The following is a 21,261-nucleotide window of genomic DNA, read 5'->3' on the forward strand; positions in this document are numbered from 1 at the left end:
CTTCAGCTCTTCATCATTTGGACATTCAGCTGCTATTTTGAGTGTTGCTTCCTGCTTATTGTTGGAGACAGAGAGCTCCGTCATGTATCTTAACCCTGTGTAGCAACAAAAGACGACAGGAGGAACTTGCCGTGTTCAGGGACGTTCCCGGGGCAGCACCTACCATCACCCCCCCACATTCTCCGTGGTCCTCAGGAGGGGGCACAGAGACCCACCCTACGGGGCTTCAGGCGGGCGGTGCTGGGCCACCAGCCCACGGGGGGACAGCTCTGTCTGCACAGCACCCGCCGCCCCTCGGTGGCACAGCCCGTGCCCCACAGCCTGCCCTGGCCGGGACCCCCACAGAGGATGGCGGGGGGCTGCGGGGCGCCGTGCCCCTGCTCCTGCCAGGCAGGGGGTGCCGGGGCTCGGGGGGACACCTGGTTCTGGGTGCGGGGAGGAGGCCCTGCCCTCGCTGGGTGACCCCGGCCATGCAAGGCCTCGTGCCGCCACGCTGCCCAGCCCCTGCGCCGCCTGCCCCAGCGCTTTAGTGAGAAAGGTTGCACAAACCTGGCGGTGTGAAGGATTTCCCTTCACAAATGACTAGCCCGACACACTCATGTATATTATGTGTATATGTATTTGTACGTATGTATATCTTTAAGGAGATTTTTGCTGGTGGAGTTGCCATACAGCAGTTATTTGCCTTGGACAATAGCCAGGGCAGTTTGTGCTGTGGGACACAAGCAGTAATTTTCTTGCTTACATTAGAGGAAAAAAGCAATTAACTCCACATTAGTTAGGCACTTTGTTGTCCAATTTACTTGAACATTTTAAACTGAGCTGGTAGGAGGGGGCTGCAGTGGCGGAGCACTGCGACCCTTCCGGAGGCTCTGGGGTCAGGGCATTTGGTCACAGAGGTGCAAAAAATGTGGTCTGAAAGCGCCGGGAGGGGACTCTGCGGGAAAACTTGTGCTGGGGGAGGTGTAGGCTGGATATTGGGAAAAATGTCTTCACTGACAGGGCTGCCCGGCACCGCGACAGGCTGCCCAGGGAAGTGGCGGTCACCATCCCTGGGGGTGTTTAAAGAACGCATAGACGTGGTGCTTGGGGACAAGGGTTAGTGGTGGGCTTGGCAGTGCTGGGTAACGGCTGGGCTTGATAAAGGTCCTTTCCAACCCAAAAGATTTTATGCCAAGAATGGAGTGTTACCGAAATCTTGGAACGAAGAACTTATCAACACCACTGTGATGTAGAAGGGCAGACACTTCCTTTATTAACAGCCGGGTGCATGAGTGAGTCCTCTCACGATCAACGCACACCAAGTTTCAAAATCATATACCTTATATAGAACTTATTAGAACTTACATAGAACCTTCTTATAGAATTTCTCTAGAACTTATTCATACATATTCATTAAGTATTCATGCATAATCATAGTATTTCCCCATGATAGTAAATAATCATTAACATACTCTCCTCCCATATCTGATTCTGCGCAGTAAAGGTTAGAAAGGTCCAGAAATGGGTCTGGGGTACCATCTGGGTAGGCGGCATATGAGTCGGTGGGCGCGATCGCCCCCTGTCGGAATTACCTTTTACTAAAGTTCACGGTTTCTTGGCAGGTAACTACGAGTTGTGCCAGTCGACTCTCCCCAGTTCCCATTAATTCTATATTCTGACATTTCAATACACTTTCTACATACAGAAGACTAGTCAAATACCAAGAAATCTGTAAAATCCCAGATCTGTTACCTAAGTTTTAAACAATGATTCTAGCCCATTCTTCTGGCCTTGGTACAGGGCTGTACAAAGGATTTCATAGCAGCTTTTACTGTGCAACTACAAGTTTCATTAAAATATATTTGTTATTCCAAATGATTTTATAAAATCAAATAAAGTCAATGAATTCTAACTTATTAGCAGATCTGTAACAGGAGGAAGCGGGCGGCACTTCCCGCTCCGGGGCGGGTAAGAAAAGATCATGGCTTCCCATACCGGGAGTCGAACCCGGGCCGCCTGGGTGAAAACCAGGAATCCTAACCGCTAGACCATATGGGAGGCGCTGAAGGAATAGCTCCCCGGCCGCGTCACAGCTCTGCTAGCCCGCGAGCTCCCGCCGCCCCGGACGCTATGAGGCTCGGGCGGGCCCCGCCGAGAGCTCTCGCCCATCCCCTGAGTGCCGCCGCCGGCCGCCGCGCCGCGCTCCCGCCACCGCAAACCCCCTCCTGCCAGTAACGGGCTGCCCGCATCAAAGATGGCAGCCAGAGCCTCGTCTTCGCCCCGCCCCTTTCTGCCTCCGCCCGCCCGCCGCGGCGCCGCGCGTCACGTGACGGGAGGGGGCGCGGGAGGGGTGGGGCGAGCGCTCACGTGACCGGCGGCCGCCGCCGAGCGCTGGGTCTCGTGAGCGCCGCTGGGGGGGGGCGGGGGGTCCCGGGTGCCGCGGCGGGAGCGGGCGAGACCCCGGCGGCGCGGCGGGCTCACGTGAGGCCGCGGCTTTGAGGCCTACCCCGGAGCGGGGGGGCGCTCGGTGCCGCAGAGCTCCGCCGCCTCCGGAGCGCAGGCCGGCAGGCTCCCCCGCCGCCGCCCGCGGGCACCGCCGAGCCGGCCCGGGAGGCGCCTACCGCGGCTAGAAGGTAGCGGGGGGCGGCGGGGCCCGGCGGCGCGGGCCGGGCCGAGCCGGGGGTCGAGGCCACGGCGGGGCCCGGCGGGGTGGGGGCGGCCGCGGGGAGCGGGGGCGGCGGTGGCCGAGGGGAGCGGGGCCGGGGGCGGCGGTAGCCGGGGCTGGGCTGCGGGGCGCCCCGCGGGCAGGGCCCGGGACCGGTCGGTGTGCTGCCCGCTCGTGGGCCCGCTGCCCGGCCTGCTGGGCCTGCTGGGGAGCGCTGCTGGCCGGGGGCTCGCAGGGGGCTCCCGGGGGCTTCGGCTGAAGTTTGAGCCGCCTGAGGCAGCAGCTCCAAGCGCCTGGCACGGCGGAGGTCCGGGGGCGCCCTGCCCGGGTGGGAGCGCTTCCCCTTTCCCACCGCGCTGCTGGGGTGGGATGCAGGCGCTAGAGCAAAGCCTGTACGTGGGGAAGGCAGAGCAGGCTAAGAATGTGGTCTTCTCTCTGCAGGTGGGTGATGCCAAGCACAGCCATGAAGAAAAAGGTAAGAACTGAAAGGAGAATCCCTTGCAGTTGGGTTTTCATTCCCCATCTGCATTTGCTAATGTCATTATGTGTGTGCATCCTTGCCTCAGCGTGTTCTTCAGCCGTCATGTGCCTCTGAAGGCTCAGTGTCAGCAGACACATCCTTCACTTAAAGTGCTAGAAACTAAAATTGGAGTTGAGTTTATTGGCTGCATGAGTGGCAGGGCAGGCTTGCCATGGAGCCGTCGTGGTAACCACTGCATCCGCGTTACTGGTACGTGTTGCAAAATCCTGGGCTCGCTGCGTGCCTCCTGTGGTATGAGGGAAGAGGGTACGTCCTGACCCGCTTCATCAGCCCAGGGGGAGACCCTTCCAGTGCATTACAGAAACTTGTCTGGGGAGCCTGTAATTCGCTGAGGGCTCCTGGGAGGCTCAGACTTCACACCTGGGGAAAGAGTAGAGCTTTTCCTGAGAACTCGGGGGGTGGAGGTGGGTGTATTCCAGCAGTAAGTATACTCACAGCTGTTAAAGCGGCTGTGTAGAGGCCACACGGCTGCCTTTCCATGGTGTGCTAGGATTGAGTTTCCTGCCCAGGCCTAAGTGCTGTTGTCTGACCCCTCTGAAAGGCCTCCGTAGCCTAAAACTTGGGAATTGGGTTCGCCTGTAGGCTGGCTTGGGCTGTGCTGTTGAGCCGTATTGTGTTTCTGCGTGTGCTTTTTCTGCAGGTGCTATGAAATAAGAGATGTTGATGTTTGCTCCTTCTGCCCTGCCTGTAGCTCAGGGGCAGAAGACAGTGCAGGTTTCTGGGGGTTTTGCTCCGGAAAGGCGGGTAGGCAGCCTGCCTCTCTGAGGAAAAGCCCTTGTTACCAAATCATCGAGACATGTGGTCAGCTTCTCCTTGGAAAGGGTGCTCGCCAGCCTGTGAAACGTTGCAGTCACTCTCGGAAGGATAACTTATGCAAACGGGATGGTGCGATTCTGCCTCTCCTGTTTTGCCCTGAGATTTTGGCAGCTGTTGCCATGCAGTCGCAGAGCGAGGTTGGGAGGCGAGTGAGTGCCTTCCCTTCCCAGCTCGCGTTTGGCACTGGCGCAGCTGGGCAGGCAGACTTGGGCCGGTTGCGATCTCTATCCTTGATGATAGATTTTTAGAGCTGTTGCCAAAGGCTGAATATGACTTCGTAACTGGAACTTGTTTGACAGCTGTTTTTGTGAGCAAGTCTGAGTTGACTGTCACTGTTGGGGCTTTTCAATTTTATTTTTAGATCAGTGTAGAGTCTTGCCTTGTGTGACTGTCTTCCCTCTTCCTGCCCGCCCCCCCAGTCACCCCCTAGGTTTTGACTACCAAAGGTGCTGCCTCTCCTTTGGCCTGGTGATCTGCAGACAGGACTCTGGAGTCAAGTGTCCCCCCTACACAAGAGCCTGGTGCACTTGAAACCGGGCTGTCCCATCTGCTTTTAACTTTTTGCTGGTTTTCTGATACCTGAAACGTAACTTGTATTTCACTTCTGTGGGGGAGCAGAAAACAAGTCACATAAGGGGAAGGAAAAGAGCGTGTTTTAGGAGAGAAGTAATAGGTGGAGAATACCAGAGCTGAGTGGGCAAGGGATTGTTTCCAGCCTGGTCTTAAAGGCTTGAGGTAAAGCTCCTCTTCTGTCCTGGCAAAGTCTTTTGCTGTTGTCAAAACCATCAAGCCCTCACCTGTGGTGCCAGTGTGTTTGGAAAGCGAGCAGGTGTGAGGGGATGGGGAGGCTGTGGCAGCTTTGGGAGCAGCTCCCACTCTTCCCCGGGTGCTGATAATGAGTCCTCTGCCAGCGTGCATTGGGAAAAGGGGCTTTGGAGGACAGTGGCTGTGGGCTGGCTGTGCTTTCTGGGGGGTAGGCAGCCGGCTGAGGTAACGGGTGTGTGGTGCCTGGAAGGGCAGAGGTTCCTGAGGGGGGTGGGGTGGCCATAGTTTGAGAATGCAAACAAGAGGGAAGGGTTTCAGTCTGACCACAGTTTGGTGACCATGCATAGCAAGGAGGGAAGCATGTCTGTCTCCTGCTTTCCCGGGCATGGTACTCTTCTTTGCCTCAGTCTCGTGATGTATTCACGTCTGAATTACATTTGTCCTTTATTTTGGTGGCTGTTTATTCGGCAGTAAGGTGTTAATCCCAAGGGAGCTGTGAAGGACTCTGTGCTCTGTGGCAACTAATCCTTTCCTTTTTTTTTTTTCTTCCTAGGTGCTGCTGATGGGTAAAAGTGGGTCTGGGAAGACCAGCATGAGGTCCATTATCTTTGCAAACTACATCGCCAGGGACACACGGCGCCTGGGTGCCACAAGTAAGTCTTCTCTTGTTCGAACCACAAGTTCTCAAGGCTCAAATCGCCTTCATTAAAAGGGTGAGGCTGTTACCTCCAGCAATCCCTGCCTCTCCTCTGCTCTGGGGTAGATGGGTGTCTGCTGATCCTCCCAGGTGCCGCACCTCACAGGGAGCTTCACTCCTGAGCGCAGCTGAGGGCATGTAGGAGGCTGAACTGAAAGGGAAGGCAGCACTGGGTTCAGTTTTGCTGCTTTACTGTTGAACTGACATCCTTAATTTTTATTTTGGTCAGGAAGCGGCCTTTGCTGCAGCTACACCTCTTATTAGAGGGCTTTTCAGAGTCTTCTCGTGGTGGTCCTTGTTGGTGAGGCTTTCCTGTTGTTAGCCAGCTGATCGCCAGCGCAGCTGGAGGCGCAGCGATCTTGCTCTGCACCTGTAGTTTTGGCAGGGTGATGCACTAGGCTCAGTTGGTGTCATGTACCTTTTTGATTTTTTCCCTCTCCAAAGCCATGGATCTGAAAAAGCAATAAGTGATTCCTCTGAAACCGGGCTGTCAATTGTCAGGTTCTAATGTTCCTCGCTGGGAAGCACCTGTGAGGACTTAATGCCGTTTTTGGTGTACGTCTCCTCTTTGCCATAAACTTGGCCTGTTCATAAAGTTTACATTCTTTGTGTTTTATTCTTTTAAGGCTTGCTGAAGGCCTTGCAGACTGCACTGGAACTAATATCGTTCTTAAAATATCACAGAGATGAGAGAACATGTTAAAGGGGAACCTCCCACTACGCTTCTCAGGAGAATAGTGTCCTGGGTAGAGAGTAGGAAGGCTTGAGTTATTCTGGGAACTGTCTGTTTCCGTGGCGCCTTCATCTACACATTTGCGTACAAGGGTGTTCTTTAGATGGGATTTTACAAACTGTGGGCTGCGTTGCAAAGAATGGCATTTTTGGCTGCCCGAAGAGGTAGCTCTGGTCTGGGAGTGTGGTGCAGTTGGTAAACTCCTGTTGTCTCTTTCCAGTTGATGTGGAGCACTCCCATGTTAGATTTCTAGGAAACCTGGTATTAAACCTCTGGGACTGTGGAGGGTAGGTACTGTTTATTCTTTTGCTTTTGAAACCGTTGGGGGCTGGCTCTGGGGAATAAGGCTGGGATGTAGCAAAACAGAGGTCCTCCTGCCCCAGAGGGATGAGGGTGCTGGTGTTGTGTATGAAGGGAATAGAGCAGGCTTCATGCGTGCACTGTAAAACTTGTGAGACAGCTCTGGAAAGAATGGATTCGCATCTTAGGCTTGTGGGTGGAAGGGGTTGGCACAGTTACACTGTCTCTTGAGTTATCCCCACATAAAAGGTGCGGTGCATAGGTCTGCCCTTCCCTCACTGCCTGCTTTCTTCTGCTGGCAAAAAGCCTGAGTCCTTCACTTGGACTTTCTCCTCAGGTGGTGGGAGGTGGTGCTGGTTTTGGAGTTGTTCATCACCAGCTTGATCCAAAGGGGGTGCATGCTGGGAAGCGGTGCTGAAGGCTGACACTGATCCTCTGGCTCCTGGAAGCAGCTTTTTGAAGGATGCTCTCCCGCTGGCAGAGCCTCAGCAGAGCTGTCCAACTTGAATCTTCCATCAGCTCTCAAGTTCTCATGCATTGCTTGAGCCACCTTCAGGAAAACTTAAAGGAGATTTAAATCCTGCCGTCTGCACCGATGGTTTTGGTTATGTTTTAGCTTCTGCTGCTGTGGCTTTTCTATTTGCAACTCTCTGAAAGCCAGCCTGGGCCCAGAAGCAGTGTAGCTCTGTTTGCAGCCAGCTGTGATGTGAGGGAAGCTGTGGCTTCTTGTGAGACTGGTGAGCAGATGCTCTTCAGCAGCATCCAGCTCTGCTTGCTTGGAAATGCTTTAGGGAGCCGTGTGTCACGGGGAATATAGCCACCCTGGGGCTTTTGCCTGGACTCCCGTGAGGGGGGGTCTCTAGCTCCAAATGTGAACCTTGCCTGTCTAGCAGGAGGTATTTTACACGTAGCACCTTTCCTGACAATGCTAATCAGGACCTGGTTGCTCTAACAGGGATCTCCTTGCTTTGTCACTCTGCTCCTTCTCAGACAGGACACCTTCATGGAGAACTACTTCACCAGTCAGCGGGACAACATCTTCCGCAACGTAGAAGTCCTCATCTATGTCTTTGATGTAGAGAGCCGTGAACTGGAGAAGGACATGCACTACTACCAGTCATGCTTGGAGGCAATTCTTCAGAACTCTCCTGACGCAAAGATCTTTTGTCTAGTGCACAAGATGGACTTGGTGCAGGAGGATCAGCGGGATTTGGTGAGAACCTGATAGTTGCCATAGAAATGCTTTCAAACAGAACATCTTTTGGCTGTGCTGATGCATTGCGATTTCATAGTTCAAATACAGCCCCATCAGCACTGCTCCTAGAAGGGTTTCTCAGATGTTAGGAATTGTCAGAGCCCTCTAAGCTTTTTCTGCCTTTTCTAAACTGTATGTCATCGCTATCTCTTGCATATAATCTATTTGAGAACAGAACTAACTATTTTCAGTGACACCTACTCTAAGCCTTTTCTTTTATAGCGCTGATTCTAGCACTTTCACCAGACGTTGGCTCCAGAAGGGAGGTAGAACTGAAAGAAAACCAGTGACCTTAATCTTGCTGCTCACCATGTGGCTGGCTTTGCAGATGGTGGCGGTGGCAGTTGAAACTTTCCCCGTTAACTAGGAGGTGGTTTGTCAGTGGATTCTGTTCTGTCAGTTGGGCCTGCCTGCCCAGAGATCACCTCATAAGCACTCCTCTGCCCCAGAAGGCATCCTGCAGAGCCTGGAGATCAGCCTTTAAGAGATGTCTGGAGTTCTTCTGTTCTTTTTGGAGCTCTTGAAAGGTGGCAGGGAGGTTAAAGATGCTGAGTTCCTACCACCTTGGACTGAAAAGCAACTAACTCCTGATACCGAAAGGAAAATGAGCTTTATGGGTTAGACAAGCACATCCCTGGCTGCTTGGCCACTCCCTGGCTTGCAGCATGTTTGGAGACCCCTTTAGGCTGTCTGCTTTTGTCTGAAGTAAGAAGTCTTATTAATTTCTTCTGATTCCTGGTGAGTACGTGCCTGGGCAGCTGCAGAGGAGGCTGTGCGAGGTCCTGTGGCTGAAACCACACCCTGACCTCCCGGCACAGGCAGACTTCTTCCACGTAGCAGGCTGGCTTCAGATCACGCGTGCTGTCTCAGAGTGGTGATCCTCCTCTGCTGGTTCTGGTTCTACCCTCCAGCTCAGTGCAGAAATAGCTCAAGCTGGTTTCGTAGGGTTGACTCAAGGAGCTTTTCCTTACTTCCATCTGCCTTCCCTCCAGGCTGAAGCATGACTCTTAAAATCTGCTTGATGCTGTCCTGTCCTGATTTGTTTTGGGACTAGTGGACACAAATTCTGGTTTTACACGGTGGGGCAGACTCTAGTGAGGCCCTGAAGCGAGGGGTGGACAGAAGAGGGGCCTTATTTCAGATATGCTTTCGACATGTATCATTGCACACCCATCGAGAGCTGTTTTGATTCTGCTACTCAGAAGAACATGCAAATACTGGGCCAAATCTCTGTCTCGGTAAAATCTTACTGAAGCCTTAGGTATCCCAGGACCCAGATGGTAAGTGCTGGCCTGCGCAGCGTTTCCTGGGGATGGGTTAATGTTCTCCTGTGTTCCTAAAAACAGCTGAGGTGAAGGTGGTCGTTGTGTCTCCCTCTGTAGAGGCATGGTGCTGGCTGTCCTGTTGCATTTCTAGCAGTTCTGTCAGAGCCTGGCACAAGGCTGTCTGGTCTCTGCTGTTCCCCCTGCTCCCCTTTTTTTGTAACCATAACTTCTAAGGGCAGAGGATGGTGTGAGAAGAGAAGACAAGACTGTACAAGTACATGCCTCAGAGCTCCTCATATTGATGAACCTCGAGTGCTTTCTTCCTGTCCTGTCCTCAGCGATGGAGCTTCTTGCCTGTGACCAGGGAGTTGTCAAAATGTAGGTCCTTGGAGACACTCATGTGTGTCCACTTCCACTCCCACTCCACAATGCCCATAGTTATTTCAGCTTTGAGTCCCAGTCAGATCTATTGCAAGACAGCTGTGGTCTGCAAGTCCCTGCTGCTCCAGTGAAAGGGGTTTCTGCTGGCCTGTCCTGGCCGGCATGCTCTGCTGCTGTCTTTTCTCCGGTGCTGTAGGGACTTGAGATTTGTTTGAAATGCTTGCTGTAAATGCAGCACAGCAACTGCACCAAAGGCAGAAATACTTACACTTAGCTGCTAATCATTTTTCCCCCCCCCAGATTTTTAAAGAGCGTGAGGAAGACTTGAAGCGCCTTTCCCGTCCCTTGGAATGTGTGTGTTTTAGAACTTCCATCTGGGATGAAACGCTTTACAAGGTTTGTACAGCTTCCTCTCCGTATTTGGCTTCCCCCGTCCCATCTGAACGTAAGAGCACGAGGAGGGAGAGTGGTTAGTTGTTACTCGTTTGTTAGTGACTGGCCCTTTTGGTTCTGCAGCAGCTACTTCTGGAGGTTAGCTGCTGTAAATGGCGTCAGAGCATCTGGATTTTAATTAGGGAAAGTAAAACCTCTCCCCGTGTTGGAGTCATGGTGTCAGTACGCTAATACTGCTTGAATACTGTGCCTGGGTGCTTTAGAAAGAGCTACTGCATGGGTTTTTTTAGTCATATTTATCCAGCAAGGAATTGTTTCCTGTGTTTCTCTGTAGCACTGTTGCAACATGATCATTTACCCTTCTGGGAATTTGCTTTTCTTTTGGGAGATGATGGGGTTTCTCTGCTATCTGTCAGTCTTGACTGCAGTGTCGGAGGTCTTCCAGGTGTGGGAGCGGTGAGTGCTATCAGGGCTACGCTGATAGCAAATGATTGGTATAATTGCCAGCGAATGCTAATAAGCAGCGGTGGTAGTGTAGTGGCTGGGTTGCTTGTCAGAAGGTGAGGACCATTTGGCCTTTCTTCTGACTTCAGTGGGACTTTGGATGGCAGATTTCACCATCCTGGCAAATCCATCCAATGCTGTTGCAAATTCCTCTGCCTTCAGTGTGTGCTGTGTTTGGCTGAGGCTGACATGGTACCATAGGCCAGACATCGCTCTTCACACAGCACATACCCACCTGCCTCTAGAAATCAGCCTTCCAAAGCATGCCCTGTCTTCCTGCAGGTGTCCCTGATGGTCATCTGTTACGCTGGTGACTTTGTTTGAGTGGCTGATGCACCTGGGCTGTTCTAGACAGCCCTGCCAGAGCTCTTCAGAGCTTGTACCCATGGCTTAGGCTTTTGACTTTGCATTTGGCCAGTGGGGTGGCAGAAGTGTTTAGGGTCTATCAGTTACTTGGTGAATAGGGGAGACAAGTATCCACCCCGACTCCTGGGGGGAAGCGCGTGGGCAGGCACTGACACAAACCTGGGGCGGTAGGTAGGCAGCGAGGTGAAGCTGAGCTTAGAGGACCTGAGTCTGAACAAGGACAGATGCCCATTACAGCATCCCCAACCCCTTCTGGGCCTGGGCCCGATTCATTGGGTCGGAGTAGAGCATTCTGTTTGGGTCAGTGGTGAGCTGCCAGGTATCCATCTTCATGTCGACCTTACTCAAGATTAAAAAAAAAAACCTCTGAAAACCTGAGCGGGTTTATCCAGAAGCAGCAGCTTAAAATTAGGATGGTTTAAGTCTTTTTAGTAGTATTGTAGGTTCTCTGGGAGTGATGTGGAGAAGAACTTGCCCTAGTGAAGAGTTTGCTCAGGTCTGGGGTGCCCCTTGTAGTCTCTGCTGTAGTGGAGATACCTGGACGTGGAGGTGGGAGAAGCTTCTCAGTCTCACCTAGGCTAGCGGCACCCAGAACTGCAAATAATCAGTTTTTGAGCACGCTGCTTAACGAGGATGAGGCAGAGAAGTGCTAACGCAGCCTTTATGTTGTGTCTTTCTTTACTGACAGGCCTGGTCCAGTATAGTCTATCAGCTGATCCCCAACGTCCAGCAGCTGGAAATGAACCTGAGGAACTTTGCTCAGATCATCGAGGCAGATGAAGTGCTTCTGTTTGAGAGAGCCACTTTCCTGGTGAATACAGCAGTTCTGCCCCTCGGGTTCCTCTGCCCAGCCTAGGACGGAGTTCCCTGGGTGGAAAGTGCTGTTGTGGCAGTAGCCCAAAGAGAGGTGCCAGATGGCGGAACGCATTGATCCAGGCCTTGTGATACTGAGCGGAGTTGACGTGACTCCGTGGATCACGGGGACCTTCCCAAAATTTCCACTTCTAGCAGTTGAGCTGAGGGCTTGATCAGTATTTCCCTCTTCCAAGCTATGAGAGGGTTTCATATCCCCATTTTGTTGTCAGCTGTGGGACTTTTCTGAGAATTCCTTTCTACCCTGGGCAAGAACCTTCTTTAGCTTGAAATAAGTCTTTTCAGTTCCTCCTGGCCTAGCATTTTATCTGGGCCTGATTTCTTTTTTCTTCTGTTTTTTTGTTGTTTTTTTTTTTTTTTGTCTGATGCTCTACAAACCCAGAGTATGGATAGAGGATCACAAGCGGTTGGTTTGTGATGGCTTTCGAAGTTACCGGCTGCACGGTAGCTGTGCTCCGATCTGTTGTCTCTGCAGGATAAAATGTTTTGGTTAAACCCACCGTTGCTGCTTGTCCATTTGTACTCTTGGTTTCTGGATTGGTCTCTTCAGACTTTGCGCCATAACTCTTGAAGGAATTTTGGGTTTGATATGTTTTTTTGAGTGTTTTCCTTGATGGCTAGATGTCTGACTTGGAAATGATGGAGGGAATGTGGAAAAGGAGCTGTTAGCTTTTCTCATTTCTTAAACTATCGGAAGTAAACACACGCCTTTTCTGGCAAGTTCTGCTTTTTGACCTTTTGTAGATAATAAATGGTTCCACCGTGGTGGTATGTAATTTTGTTATAAGTACTTTTTTTTTTTTTTACTGAAAAAGAGTAATCTTTGCTACAAAAATTCTATGCTTATTTTTTAGTGTAATGGTAACTTCTCTTTAAAAAGACTCTTTTCTTCTCACTTTTTTTTCGTGTATTTAAACTTCCCCCAGGACTTCTTTCTCCTGAAGTGAAATCTTGCTCTGAGATTGTATTCAAATCACAGTAAGAGAAAAACCGATCTGGAAAGTTAAGGAACAAACTTGCATACAATGAAGGCTTTGGTACGAATGCAGTCCTTGAATCTGGCTAAACCTGTACTTGTATGAATAATCAGGCAGGTTTAAAAAGTCGAAAGTACATGATCGTTTTAAGGTGCTTGAGGTGAGGCGGGGGGAGGAAACCAACCAGAAAGCTTAGTTCTTACACATCTGTTAAATGTGATTGTGTAGGTAGAAAAGTAAGATTTAACATCCTTGGACCAGGGCGTCTGACACTTCCAGTAGCAGTCCGTGTAATGGTTCTTAAGAGCTTGAAGCACACAGCGTAAGTTTTTAAAAATATTCCTTTTTGGTTTGCTGTGGGAACGAAGATGATGTAACTGTTTGGTTGTGTGCCATTCCCCTGATGCAGTAAAGGCAGTTCTCGGCCCGTTAGCTGATTTGGCTGAGGAGAGGAGGTCTATAGGCTACCAGCCTTGTGAAAACGGTCAGGGAGAGAGAGCTGTGGGTCACGCTGCCAGGATTTCAAAAAACCTTTTGATCCTCTGAATATTGGCAGCCAGGCACTGAGGTCTGTGCTGCTGATGGATCGCTACGTGGGAGGAAGAGGAGGGGACCCCATCTGAATGCAGGCAGCTTAGCGCTTCTTGGTCTGACTCAGTGAACTGACGGGGAGAGAACTCCCTAGGAACCGGCTGCCTTTGTTCTGCTTGTCTTGGGGAGGAACAGCGCGCCGGGCTTTGAGAGCAGTGCTTGTGCAGCCCACCTGTTGCAGAACGGGAAACTGCCCTGGTTCGGTCCTTGAGAACCTGCGGCACGATAGACTTAGGAAGGAAAAGCTATTCCAGCCTTTGTCAAGTGTGTGTTTCCCCTACCTGCAGTGATGGTCTTGCATTTTTTTTCCTCTCTGTGCACTTTCTTTTTTGAAATCAAGATTTAAATTGCTGCTATGTTGGGAGTATTCACACCTCAGATGGACAATAGCATCTCTTGCATATCTTAACATACTTGCATCTGCCCTTGTGGAAGGCTCTCTGGTAATTGTATTACTGAGTCTTGCTTTATCATGAAAGCACCACAAGTATTGTTGCAAATAGTTTCCAAGTTCAGTCGGCAAAACGCAAAAGGAATCTGTCCTTGCTACCCGTTCCCCATAGCTGCTGTCGAGGCTGAGAAACCTGTGCTGAAACAAATAACCAGCTTGCACTGTCCTTCTGCCTTCCAGGTCATTTCTCACTATCAATGCAAAGAACAGCGGGATGTCCACAGATTTGAGAAAATCAGCAACATTATTAAACAATTCAAGCTGAGTTGCAGGTGAGATGATTTAATCATTAGGTGGGGAAGATACCTCAGCAGGCACTTCGGCTTCATCCAGAAGCACAAAGGCTCCCCAAATTCCTGCTAGTTCTCTGACTCCTCAGCAAGCAGAGATGCTGTACTCTAAATTGCACCACGCTTAAACACAACTGAATTAATAGTTATCTTTTGTAACTTCCTCCTTTGCTGATGGTGGAAGGAGGCTTGTTTTGAAACAACCGTTTTCTCCTGGGCAAGGTAGGAGAGCTTCAGGATGAAACTGATAAATTAGTGAGAGTCAACAGTGCTGCTGTCAGGCGGAGAGCTTTGATTCAAACCCTGTACTGCGGTGCTGGTTTGGGAGCAAGAGGCTTGCAGGCGCTGTTTATCGGTATTTCGAATGGAAAAGCGGAAAGCTTGATTGGGAGCAGCTCAGCTTTTGAACAGCCTCCAGGTTCCGCAGTCTGTTGGTAATATCTGCAAGTGTTTGGAGCCTGGGTAGGATGGAGAGCTGGTGGGGTGGTGTATGGACCTGTCTCCAGATGTTTCAGTTTTATACTTATTTCTGCTGGTTATCCACAGTGTTCACCTGCCTTTCTAAATGGCTGAGCTGTGGCATCCGTGGGGGAAGTGATGTTGACTGCTTGGGTATAGCAGACTCCACAGGGTTGTCTCTTGAATTGCCTTCACCATTCAGTGCACAAATCATTTTATATTTTAGCCTAAAGCTAAAGACTTTTTTTCTTTAAAAAAAAAACAACAACAAAACAAACAAAAAAACCCACAACCAACCAAACTTGTAGTTGTACCTGGTGTTGCTTGCCAAGTGAGGACTCAAGCACTTCTTTGTTACCGTCAGCTCAAATAATGGGATGTTGGCTGGGTAGGCACAAAAGCTGTTAGAGCAATGTTCCAGTAACCTTGTTTTTTTCCTTGTTTTTTTTTTCTTTTTTTTTTTTTCTCTCCTCTTAGTAAGCTGGCAGCTTCTTTCCAGAGTATGGAGGTCAGGAACTCTAACTTTGCTGCTTTCATTGACATCTTTACATCAAATACATATGTGATGGTGGTCATGTCAGACCCTTCAATACGTAAGTTGACGCCAAGATAAGCTGCTGGCCTGCTTTTGTTTGCAGGGACAAAAAGCCAAATGAGTCTAGTTTAAACGATTTTTCTTTTGGAAAATGACAGACGCCAGGGAAAGCAATGGAACTGATTGTAATTAAATAGAGGGATCTACTGTCCTGCAGGTTTGCCCTGTCTGAGCAGAGGGTGGGGGAAGGTGGTTAGAAAGTGCCTGGCTTTGCGGTGGGCCAGAGCCGTGTGCCTTTGGCAGCCGAGCTGTTCACTGCTGTCGGGTGGAGGATCGTGGCAGCGGTGGGGAACCACTGAAACAGATGTGACCTGACTTCGTGGGTCATGTCTAACAACCTATTTTGGGCTGTTCTGAGCTGGCAGCCCCAGTGATTTTTCGGAGAGGAAGCAGAAGACGGATCACATTTGGGTTTCTGCTCTTGCTGCCTGAACTGTTTTGGTGGGCGAGGACTCTAATTATAGCAGCATCTGTTTATCTTAAAGAAGAAACTGCAGCTGGCAGTGCCAGCCCTTACATGCGCAGTGTGACCATTTAACTGTTTACACAGCTCCACTTGAAACCACTTCTGTTAGGATTTGAGGTGCTCAAGATGCTGGCCAGGACAGCCTTGGGGCTTGCGGTGCGGATGCTTCCGTCCTCCTCAGAGGTTTTACTGAATTAGGGAAAACCCGTGTAAGCCCTGAGCTGGCAGCTGCTGCGATATGGTGCCTGAGGTGCAGTGAACGGGCAGCGCGGTGGCTGGGGCAGCCGGCCCTGGGAGCGAGCCGCTCGAGCGCGGTGTGCTCCCACTCCCTGGGTGTTGCGCCAGGATCAGCCAGCGGCCCCGACCTTCCAGCACTCGGTTCTGCGCAGCCAGGGAGCCGCAGGGTGGCAATAAGCATGCTGACAGGACATCGCTTTTAGGCGGCACTGAACTTCTGAGGACTCGGTTACTCCCATCCCTTTTAACTTTTTTTTTTCTTTTATCTCCCCTGTTCCTTTCCCATCCCAGCTTCTGCAGCTACGCTGATCAACATCCGCAATGCCAGAAAACACTTTGAGAAGCTGGAGAGAGTGGATGGACCAAAGCACAGCCTGCTTATGCGCTGAACGTTGGCCAAGGCACGTGGCCTTTGGGGGGAGAAAAAATGAATTGGAACTACTTATTTTTAGGAGAATCTAACAATGTCGATGTCTTTGTTGGGCTTTGAAATGAGTGTGCTGCTTTATTTTTTCTCCTTTTAACGTTGGACACTAGTCACTCCGAGGATGGCTGGATACACTGCGGACCTTCAAAAGAGACTTCCCTGGCGTACGTGGGGTTGGGAAGAAGTAAGGACAGGTGATGTGCACGTGGCCTCATACTCCTGGTTGTCATAGTGGCACATGGCAGAGCCATTTTTTGGATGTTTTTGCTCCCGGGTGATCATACAAGTCACAGGAATGGAATATTTACTGTTTTATTGGTTGGTTGCTAGAATATGTTTATAAATTTCTCCTTGTCTTCAGTCATGAAAATAAATTTTTTGCTACCAGGGATTTCAGACCCTAGAGGTTTGGAAAGTGGGGGTTTCTCTCTTCTAAAACCTAGGGCAGCTTTGGCAAGCAGGCATGTAATAGCTGCGTTTCTCCTTTCGCGTTATTTGGGGGAGTGTTGCTGGAGGCCATCCCAGAGCTTCATTTAAGAGGATTCCCCGACAGGTGGAGGTAAAATTCGCTCAGCGGATGAAGCAGCCAGGCTGGCCTTGGCCTTTTTACACTTGCCAAAGCAATGGAAAGGCCACGGTAAATAACAGGGGGCCAAGGGTCTGAACTGACCAAGCAGCGATACAGTCCTGGTGTGCCTGGTCTTGGTCCTGGTGAGCCAGGGGGGGCCGGTGCGGGCACGGGGCAGCCCTGGAGCGCGGTGGTGGTGTGTGGTGTGTGCATGAGCTGTATTAGCTATGTTTGCGACGAGCCACTTGGGCAGTGTTTGGCACCGATGTTAACTTGACATTACTGTCTATTTTTTAATGAATTTTTTGTGTGCATTTCCATTAAACGTAGGAACAACAAAAGCACTGTGAGTTAGGGGGATCTCTGGCGTGCTGGGTGGGAGCTGATTCTTGTCAGCATCCCTTTCTTTTTTTTTTCTTTTTCCTGCTGCATCGAATTACTATATAAAAAAGGGTGTGGTGACTGAGCCTGGCTCTCCACTTTGTATTCTCAAAATCATGCCTCCCCCTGTATCTGTGCCCACACACGCGCTGCGGGGCAGTGACAGGGTGTTACGTAGAGCGGGCGGCTGAAGGGCGCTTCTGGGCTGGGGAGCTGAGGGGGGGCTCCGCGCAGAACCTCCCATCGATTCTCGGTCGTTACGGCCTTGCAGCGCCCGCTCGGCAGTGCCCTGTCGGCCTGGGTGTGATTTCAGTGAGAATCAAGACAGTGTCCCTGTAGGAGAGGAACTTAACTGAGATTCCAGTTAATTCCGGTGCCTGAGCTGCTGGAGAGCTTGGGAACGGGCTGGGGGCGCGGCAGCGGGGGTCCGTTTGTCTTTGGTGCTTGCAGGCATGGAATTCTATGCAGGTCCTGGAGCGGGAGCAGCAAACCTCGCCTGCAGTCGCCTTTGCCTGACGCCGGGGTGGAGCAGGCTGCGTGACCAGCTGCTGTGCCAGGCCACTGCCGCGTGGCTTGGGCACAGTCAGTCCCTGCCTTTCCTTCGGTCACCGGAGGAGCCTCACGGCGTTCTGCACCCAAACCCGGCCTGTGGAGCGAGAGGATGAGTCGCTGCCGATGGCGAATGTTGCCTCCAAGGGATGGCTGGGATGGGCTCTGCTTGCAGGAGAGGCAGTCGTGGCTCCAGGAGCGCAGAAGATGGCTTACGGCCCGGGTTCCAGCGCAGGGCAAAGCACTGGCTGCTGCGGGCAGGCGTTCACGGCAGGCAGCGGTTCCCAGAGCCGGGAAAGGACAGCGGGAAGCGCTGCCCTATTCCCATGGTTACAAGGAGTTGCCACTGGGTTTCCTCAAGGGGTAAACATTAGTGTGTGGAAGTGATAAGGTGAAGGGGGGAAGCGTGGGCCGGGGGAGCAGATAACAGCGCTATGAAGGCGCTGTGTGACAGCTGAGGGCGAGCCCACGCCAGCGTGCAGGCGCCTTGGCCTGCTGTGGCCTCCCCGTGGCCAGCAACGCGGTGGTGGCTGCAGTTCTGCTGTTCACTCTCGCTGCTGCGATCTGTTTTCCTACAGCACACGGTGTTTTGGGGGCTCTCTTGAAATCCACGTTTCCCTTCTGCTCTCTGGCAGAGATGGTGCTAGTGCTGCTCTGCGCGTGCTGGTGAGCAACACCCGCAGCGTGGACACAGACACACAGGTGGGTTGATCTGAGGACGCTGTCCTGCCTCTTTGGGCAGCCCCTGTTGTATTTTGTCTGCCTCTCCCACCACCAAACCCCAGGGCTTTTTTCAGACCGCAGGGTCGGTCGCTGCCAGCAGAGGCTGGTGCTGGGCAGGGCCCTCCAGCAAGCAGCCACGCTCCCTGGGCATCGCCCAGCCACAAGGTTTGGTGCATCGGGCTCCAGCACCCTCACCCAAACTTCTGGAAGAGTCTTCCCCCTTACTCTGGCAGCTCTTGGCTATATAAAACAAAGGTCGGTGCCTGCTCCAGACATTGTTCTTACAAACGGGCTGGTGCACGGGTCTGGCCCCAGAAAGCCAAACTGCACAGTCTTGATGAAGCTGCAGAGCTCCAGCCTCGAGGACTCAACTGTGAAACCAGTAGAACCTTCCCGCCGCCTGGCATTAAGGTGCTGAGTAACCTCCCCTGCTTGGCCCTGTTCCTGTGCACAGGCTGCCCTTCTTCTGGGAGCTGCTGTGTGCCCTGGGGGCAGGTCCCCAGCCCGGGGAGGTGGGCTGGTCTGGGGGTGCTGCTGTGCGCTCAGTCGGTGGTCGGCACAGAGCTACGTTGGCCAGGCCCCATCTCCATCAGCCTGGCGGGGGGAGGCGGCTCGGGGACTGGCCTAACTGGGACTCGAGTATCCCCGGGGTGGGCGTTCCTATCCAAGGGCTCTACTCCATTGTGTGATCATCCTCATGATTTTGAAATTATTAGTAAAAATATGTGTATCGGAGCTTGCCATGGCACAACTTGAACTGTCACTGTTTGTTCTGTCACCATCCATCTCCGGCGCTTCCCTGTCCCCGCGGCAAGTGCTTGGGGGCAGCAGCCGAGCTACCCAGCTCCCTCTGCCTCTCCCTGTGCCTGCTGGATGCTCCAGCATCTCCACGCGCATTTCCCTCGTACTAGGGAGCCCCAGACGACACAAGGTCCTGCTGTGGTCTCCAAAAAGCTGGAGAGCACGGAACGGTCCCCTCTTCTATAACCATGGGGACTTCCCAGCGCCCATCACAACCCTCTGAGTCCGACAGTTCAATATTCCACCTCAGCATCCACCTTTCCGTGCATTGCTCCTGAAGGCTGAGTCGGTGTTTGCGGTTGCTCAAGTGTTTGGTGCATCGAGGACAAAGTGGCCTGGGGTCGGCTGGGCTGGGAGGGGCCGAGACCCCCACGAGGGACATGGTTGATCGAGCAAGCAGCGGGCGCTGGCGCTGTGCCGGAGGGGCTCCGCTCCTGGGGGTACACCATCCCCCTGCCCGGTGACGACGGTTTGCACAAACGGCTCGGTGTGCTCGGTGCTGGCGGGCAGGTGCCGTGTGTGTGGTCAAGGGGCTGGCAGTTAACGGTGGCGGCGGAGGCGCGGCGCTGCGCTGGTCTTGTTCAACACATTTTTATTTGCCTCGGGGCGGTGGGCCAGCAGCCGCATGCCCCCGTTTTGGGGGTCCTTGCATTTATACACACACACACACACCCTGCTCCAAGGGTGGGCAAGGACAGCGCGTGCCACTTGTGTCATCGGGCAGCTGTTCCGCTCCGGAGATGTCAGGGTGCTGGTGGCCCTTGGCACCGGCCGCGTGTCCATCATCCATCGTCACGTCCGTGATCTATCGCCCGTTCGGGCTCGTTCTGCTGCTCCCCCTCAGCCAGCCCCCTGCCCTGCTGCGGGTGGGCTGCGTCCCTCAGCCCCAGCCCCATGGCTGGACCCACCACCCTCGGGGCTTTACCGGGCGGTGGGTGGGAGCACGGGTGGGCCCTTCCCAGGGGGGCTGCCCCCCCCTTTCCCCCCCCAGCCCCCTCGCCCCAGCAGGGCCCTTCCTGGGGGTCTGTCCCCCCTTTCCCACTCCTCTGCCCCAGCAGGGCTGAGCGCTTTTGCTCTTCTCGAGGCAAATAAATGACTTTTTGGCTCCGCCACCCTCCGTGGGTACAGCACAACCCCAAGTTCTTTTGCTGCTTTCGGGGGGTGGAGGGGGCTGCGGGGGGAGGGGTAGCTCGGGGAGTCCATGGGGAATCCTCAGCCCTTCTCCCCTCCAGCACCAGCCTACGGACAGAGCGGTGGCACCGGTGCTGTGGGACCCCCCGGCACTGGTGCTCAGAGTCCCACCCCCCCCAGCTCCCCCAGCCCTGTGTTTTGGGGTTTCGGGGGGGGGGGGGGGAGCGGAAGTGACCCCTTTTTCCTCCCCCTTTTTTGGGGTGGTGACTCAGCATGTTGGGGCTTGCAGCGTGTCCTTCAGCCTGGGGATGTCGGGGTAGGGGTCCCTCTGGGCTCCATACCCAAAAAGCTCTTTCAGTCCCCAAAAGTGTCACAGCTCTGGGGTACGGCCAAGGGGGGGCCCATGGAGGCGAGGGGGGTTCCTCAGCTCAGCCAGGTGCCCCCCTCCCGTCTTTCCTGGGGGGGAGAATTGCGGGATGTCACCAGGGGTCCCTGCCCTTGCCCCCCCGGGTGACACAGGGCAGCTTCTCCCCAGGCCGGGTCCCCGCTGGGGTGGCCCCGTCCAGCCCCTTGAGTCACACTGACACGAGTGGGGAGTGGTGGCTGCCCCCAGTGTGTCCTACAGGGGGGCTGCGACCGCTGCCCCCTGCGCGGGTGGGCGGGTTGACTGGGGGGATCACAGCAGGGCAGGGGTGGGACCCACGGGGCACCCCTAGGCTGGGATCCCTGGGCATGGAGGAGGGGGTGGCCCAGTTGAGGGTCTGGGGGCTCTGGTGTGACCTCTTGCAGGCTGGGGGGGGGGGGGGGGAGCAGCCCCCATGGGAGGTCTGGCCCTGCCACGTGTTCCCACGGGAGTGACACCCCCCCCCCCCCCCCCGAAATCCCCACCTGGCAGCTGGGGCTGGGGGCTCCCCAAGACACCCAAGAAGGAGCCAGGGCTGGGGAACCCCCAGACCCCCCTCACGCCTGCCATCCCCCTGAGCCCCTCGGAGAGACGCTACCCGGGGTCCTGACTCCCCCGGGACCCAGCCTGCCCCCCAAGCCAGCCCGGTGCCCCCCTAGCTGGGGTGGGGGGCTCC

The 21,261-nt window shown here is 53.4% G+C and overlaps 1 protein-coding gene and 1 non-coding gene across 3 annotated transcripts; one reads left to right on the forward strand and one right to left on the reverse strand.

Moving 5' to 3' along the window:
* Positions 1-1,968: 1,968 nt before the first annotated feature.
* On the reverse strand, positions 1,969-2,040 carry TRNAE-UUC (transfer RNA glutamic acid (anticodon UUC)). Its single transcript has one exon. It is a non-coding gene; the product is annotated as a tRNA-Glu (tRNA).
* Positions 2,041-2,353: 313 nt separating this feature from the next.
* On the forward strand, positions 2,354-16,432 carry LOC130158808 (ras-related GTP-binding protein A). 2 transcript variants are annotated; one of them, XM_056359851.1, is made up of 10 exons: positions 2,357-2,612; positions 3,087-3,122; positions 5,323-5,422; positions 6,420-6,486; positions 7,490-7,712; positions 9,701-9,796; positions 11,352-11,474; positions 13,736-13,827; positions 14,782-14,897; positions 15,894-16,432. In XM_056359851.1, the coding sequence occupies exons 2-10, from the start codon at positions 3,096-3,098 to the stop codon at positions 15,989-15,991; spliced, it is 942 nt and encodes a 313-aa protein (XP_056215826.1). In that variant the 5' UTR covers positions 2,357-2,612; positions 3,087-3,095; the 3' UTR covers positions 15,992-16,432. The 2 variants fall into 2 exon arrangements, with proteins under 2 accessions (XP_056215827.1, XP_056215826.1); XM_056359852.1 differs by lacking the exon at positions 11,352-11,474 and having other exon boundaries at positions 2,354-2,612.
* Positions 16,433-21,261: the final 4,829 nt, after the last annotated feature.

This window comes from Falco biarmicus, chromosome 14 (genome assembly GCF_023638135.1).
Source record: "Falco biarmicus isolate bFalBia1 chromosome 14, bFalBia1.pri, whole genome shotgun sequence".
Taxonomy (NCBI): Eukaryota; Metazoa; Chordata; class Aves; order Falconiformes; family Falconidae; genus Falco; species Falco biarmicus.